This window comes from Haliotis rubra, unplaced genomic scaffold (assembly GCF_003918875.1).
Source record: "Haliotis rubra isolate DU_JTF1 unplaced genomic scaffold, ASM391887v1 Scf959, whole genome shotgun sequence".
In the NCBI taxonomy this organism is placed as follows: Eukaryota; Metazoa; Mollusca; class Gastropoda; order Lepetellida; family Haliotidae; genus Haliotis; species Haliotis rubra.
Genome location: NW_025767700.1, coordinates 203,991 through 209,645, shown reverse-complemented (window position 1 = coordinate 209,645; position 5,655 = coordinate 203,991). Strand labels below are relative to the sequence as shown.

At 41.9% G+C, this 5,655-nt stretch overlaps 1 protein-coding gene across 1 annotated transcript; it reads left to right on the top strand.

Annotated features, from left to right (window-relative positions):
* Positions 1 to 229: 229 nt before the first annotated feature.
* Positions 230 to 2,757, top strand: LOC124265041. The gene is made up of 2 exons (XM_046699829.1): positions 230 to 345; positions 620 to 2,757. The coding sequence occupies exon 2, from the start codon at positions 1,016 to 1,018 to the stop codon at positions 1,934 to 1,936; it is 921 nt and encodes a 306-aa protein (XP_046555785.1). The 5' UTR covers positions 230 to 345; positions 620 to 1,015; the 3' UTR covers positions 1,937 to 2,757.
* The last annotated feature ends 2,898 nt before the right edge of the window (positions 2,758 to 5,655 follow it).

Here is a 5,655-nt window from a genome sequence, read left to right as displayed (position 1 = left end):
ATAAACTAAAACTTAGTTTCGGGGCCAAACAACATTCGCTCACATTTTAAAAAAATGTGGTTGAAGTGGGAGTTGTGCTTGGGAAAGCGGGTTGGCCATTATAGCAGCACTCAGGTGTCCTACACATCCAGTCTGTCCTCACAGTCACCAAAAAGAAAGGTCACAAATGTCACAATGATACAATCAGGTGATAACGGTCTATTTTCGGATCTTTCACTGAGGTACGCCTTTCAAGGGAATTACCAGCTGCTATATAAACAACCATGATGTAAGATATGTAACCGTATTTAAATTCGACACTCGTGACTCCAACACATACAGTCGTGCATAGTGGGGCTAACCAAGGTGAGTGCGGCGTCTACTTTGAATATATGTATAGTCAATTATACTATGAAAACTATAGCTTTAGCTTTTTACCTATCAACATTCCACCTCATGAAATAATCCTGAGCTTAGAGAACACGGAATTTTAAAATAGCGAAACATATTCAAATAATATTGAAAGTGTTGTTTTGTTCAACTCATATTGGGGCTCGAGATTTCAAATGAAATTATTTGGCTGCGTAAATAATAATGTATACGTCAGAACCTCATGGATATCTATCTATTGCAATTACAGATTGTTGATACGGATGTCTGCTGAAGGGATATGGATCTTTCTGGACGATTCCAATTTGTGGATAGAAGCGAAAAAAGTGAAAGGGTACAGTCTCAAAAAAGAGTTCACAGAGGACCCTCGTTTGAGAATAGATGTTGGAAGGTTAGCTAATTTGATAAGCAACGGGAGAGTGGTAAATAAAGCAATATTGTATGGATCAGAGCCGCCTCCAATTGACACGGTGTGGAAAAAAATAAAAGAAAAAGGCGGGAAATCAAGAAACACAAGAGAAGTCAGTGGACAGGGAAAGAGAAGAAAGTTGATACCCAAATTGTTGCTGATGTCACAGAACTAGTTTGTGATTCCCAAAATCGGGAATTTGGATCTACTGTTGTGATAGTTAGCGGTGACAATGACATGTCTCCTTGCATTCAAAAAGCTATCGAGAAGAGGTGGAATGTGGAGGTTTGGGCAATGGAAAAGAGTCTGGGTGCAGACCTGAAGCGTCTTCAAAATAAGCATCCCGAATTAATGACAGTGCAGTGTCTAACAGAACAAGAAAATTTAAGAAAATTTACATTTATCAGTGAAAGGTTTACTATCACCCAACATTACAGGAATGAGTTGCTAAATCGTGGAATCGTGCTAAGGCAATGCGTCCGCCAGCTTCAAGATGACAGAAACGAAGAATTCATGGAGTTAAAGAAAATACTGGATCAGTTCAAATGGCCTTGGAAACATGCCTGGTTACTTCCAAAGTCATCAGAGGCTGCAATGAGTCAGGACCTAGTGATTCTGTTCCTCCAGTGCCAAGATAAATCTTTGGATGAGGATACTCCTTTAGCGCGCTATACGCCAGAACTGAAAAGGCTATGTCAGCCCAACTTATGCGAAAATGTGTTGACATACTTTGAGCATACTAATAAACAGAGACAGGACACAGCTCTTGATCTATGTTCAACCAACAGGTTTAATATCCTCCATGAGTGTGAAGATGACGATGAAGTGACACCGCCTTCCGCAACCACTGGCTTTGTCTCTGGCTTTGCCCATATCTACGGACCTTCGGACACAGAAAGTAATCCTGCTAGGAAAAGTCCAAATACGCCCTCTAGTCTTACTCCACTCAGCAAGATCAAACAAAATGATGCAACACAGAAAATGGCCCCTAATCAATGTGAGGATCCTGTACCTACAAAATGTAGTAGCCACCATTCAAGACAAAACGAAGATCCATTTCAGCAGGTCAAGTACAAAGAGTCCAAAAGGTACCAGTGGTACACTACTCCTTGTGAATATCATTTTCAATGTGTACAAGGTAAAAAAATGCAAACATGATCACACGGTACCGGAGACATCCTTCTTTGAAAAGAGAGATACGTATGTTAAAGATAAAACAACGAACAATTTGTATAAATACAAGACTTTCATGTGTAACAACATCGTCTTGGGGTCTTTTTGCCGGTATCAAGATGCTTGCATGTTTGCCCATAGTGAAGAGGAACAAGTATGTTGTCGGTGTCATCTTCTAGGACACCCAACAAATGAATGTCCATCCTCAGAGCACTGAGAGTGATGACGTGGCTCAATAGTTGCATATAGGTTTGATTACACCTCCTATTTGTCTATGACTGTAGCACTCAATGAATGTGTAGCTAATTACTCTCCATATGGTTTATACGTAATCATTTCCAGGTGTTATATTTACATGTTACTCTTCACAACCACAGAACTGACGTGATGTATAGTTTCCTGTGTGTAAACACTGGTCCAGGAAAGTAAGTTCCTGTATTGCTAGCATTTGTATTAGCGTACAAGGGTAACTCGCAACCCTTCTCCTAAAAACCCAACACAACAGCTTGATGTTGCAGTGCAGTGGAGTGTAAATGGAAAATGTTTCGTCATCGCTGTTAACGTCAAGCATATTATGTTTCTCAGAGGCTATCAAATGCAGGTATTCTACTCAGGATTTCAATGATTGAATATAAATAATAGTCTTGGGCGTTATCATATGCTATCTTGTACCGCAGTTATATTGGTTGATTCCACGTGACATACTGGCACACATGTATCATGTGTCATATTGATGTGGGAAGGGTAAAATACTCTTCAAATGTTCCAAATGTTTACTACAAGTTAATAAAGTTCTGAAAATTAAATTTTCGTTTCATATTTTCAAATGACAAAAGACAATAATTTGATGAGGTATTCCCTTTGTTTGGTTAGCTGACATAGGTCATTCATATGCACGTGACATATTCAAAATATCCTTGTGACTCCTGGCACATCCGACATATCCACACAAGGGGAAAATACCCTTCAAATGTTTTAGGTGTTGACTACAAGTTAATAAAGTTTAGTTTAAAATTTAGTTTTCTTTCCAACTTTGAAGGTTAAAATGACAAAAGATGAGCGTTTCATGAGGTATTTCCATTGTTTGGTTCGCTGACATATGACTTAGGACAAAGTCATTCATATCAACGTGACCTGTAACTCATCCCATATATCCATGTGGCATGTGACACATCCAACATATCAACGTGGCATGTGACACATCCAACATGCCAACGAGACCTGTGACACATCCAGCATATGACCAACATATCGACGTGACATATCCAACGTATCCACATAACATATGACACATCCAACATATCCATATAACATGTGCCACATCCAACTTATCAACGTGACCTGTGACAATTCAACGTATCGACGTGACCTGTGACACATCCAACATATCAACGTGACATGTAACACATCCAACGTATCGACGTGGCATTTGATATATCCAATGTATCACTGTGACATGTGACACAACCAACGTATCAACGTGGCATGTGACATATACAACGTATTAACGTGACATGTGACATATCCAACGTATCAACGTGACATGTGACACATCCAGCATATCAACGTGACATGTAACACATCCAACGTATCGACGTGGCATTTGATATATCCAATGTATCACTGTGACATGTGACACAACCAACGTATCAACGTGGCATGTGACATATACAACGTATCAACGTGACATGTGACATATCCAACGTATCAACGTGACATGTGACACATCCAGCATATCAACGTGACATGTGACACATCCAACATATCAACGTGGCATGTGACACATCCAACATGCCAACGTGACCTGTGACACATCCAACATATCACCAACATATCGACGTGACATATCCAACGTATCCACATAACATATGACACATCCAACATATCGACGTGACCTGTGACACATCCAACATATCAACGTGACATGTAACACATCCAACGTATCGACGTGGCATTTGATATATCCAACGTATCGACGTGGCATGTGACACAACCAACGTATCAACGTGGCATGTGACACATCCAATTTATCAACGCGACCTGTGACACATCAACGTATCGACGTGACCTGTGACACATCCAGCATATCAACGTGACATGTGACACATCCAACATATCAACGTGGCATGTGACACATCCAACATGCCAACGTGACCTGTGACACATCCAACATATCACCAACATATCGACGTGACATATCCAACGTATCCACATAACATATGACACATCCAACATATCCATATAACATGTGACACATCCAACTTATCAACGTGACCTGTGACACATCAACGTATCGACGTGACCTGTGACACATCCAACATATCAACGTGACATGTCACATCCAACGTATCGACGTGGCATTTGATATATCCAAAGTATCGACGTGGCATGTGACATATCCAACGTATCGACGTGACATGTGACACAACCAACGTATCAACGTGGCATGTGACACATCCAGCGTATCAACGTGACATGTGACACATCCAACATATCAACGTGACATGTCACATCCAACGCATCGACGTGGCATGTGACATAGCCAACGTATTAACGTGACCTGTGATACATCCAGCATATCAACGTGACAAGTAACACAACCAACATACCGACTTGGGATGTAACACATCCAACGTGACATGTGACATATGGAACATATCAACGTGACATGTGACACCTAACGTATCGACGTGGCATGTGACACATCCAACATATCAACGTGACATGTAACACATCCAACGTATCGACGTGGCATGTGATATATCCAACGTATCGACGTCGCATGTGACATATCCAACGTATCGACGTGACATGTGACACAACCAACGTATCAACGTGGCATGTGACACATCTAGCATATCAACGTGACATGTGACACATCCAACATATCAACGTGACATGTCACATCCAACGCATCGACGTGGCATGTGACATAGCCAACGTATCAACGTGACCTGTGATACATCCAGCATATCAACGTGACAAGTAACACAACCAACATACCGACGTGGGATGTAACACATCCAACGTGACATGTGACATATGGAACATATAACGTGACATGTGACACCTAACGTATCGACGTGGCATGTGACACATCCAACGTATCAACGTGACATGTGATACATCCTACATAGCAAAGTGACCTGTGACACATCCAACATATCAACGTGACATGTGACACATCCAACATATCAACGTGACATGTGACACATCCAACACATCGACGTGACATGTCAAACGTACCCACATAAAATGTGCCATATCCATGTAACACCACAGGACCCACGCTCTGGTTCAGGCCTATTCCACCCATACCGTGATGGTTGTATTCCCCATCTTTCCATAACACATTGGTCTGAGTAACGCTGGCGACGTCGTCGCCATATTCTTGTTCTGCCATCGGCAGTTGATACGCAGTACCGACTCTCATCTGTGAACAGAAAAGTTCTCCATTGCCTGTATCTCCAGTTTGGGTGTTGTAGGGCAAACTGTAGACGTTCACGCTAGATGGATGGGCGAGGATAGGTCCACGGTAAGGTCTACGGCAATGGAGGTTCGCGCTGTTAAGACGTCGGCGTACTGTATCAGTACTGATTGGTCTTCCGTGTGTTCCCACTGTCTGGCGTGCTGTTTCGGATGCCTGCATTAAGGGATTCTGTACATGCTGTCGCACAATATGGCGGTCTTGTCGTCTTGTGGTC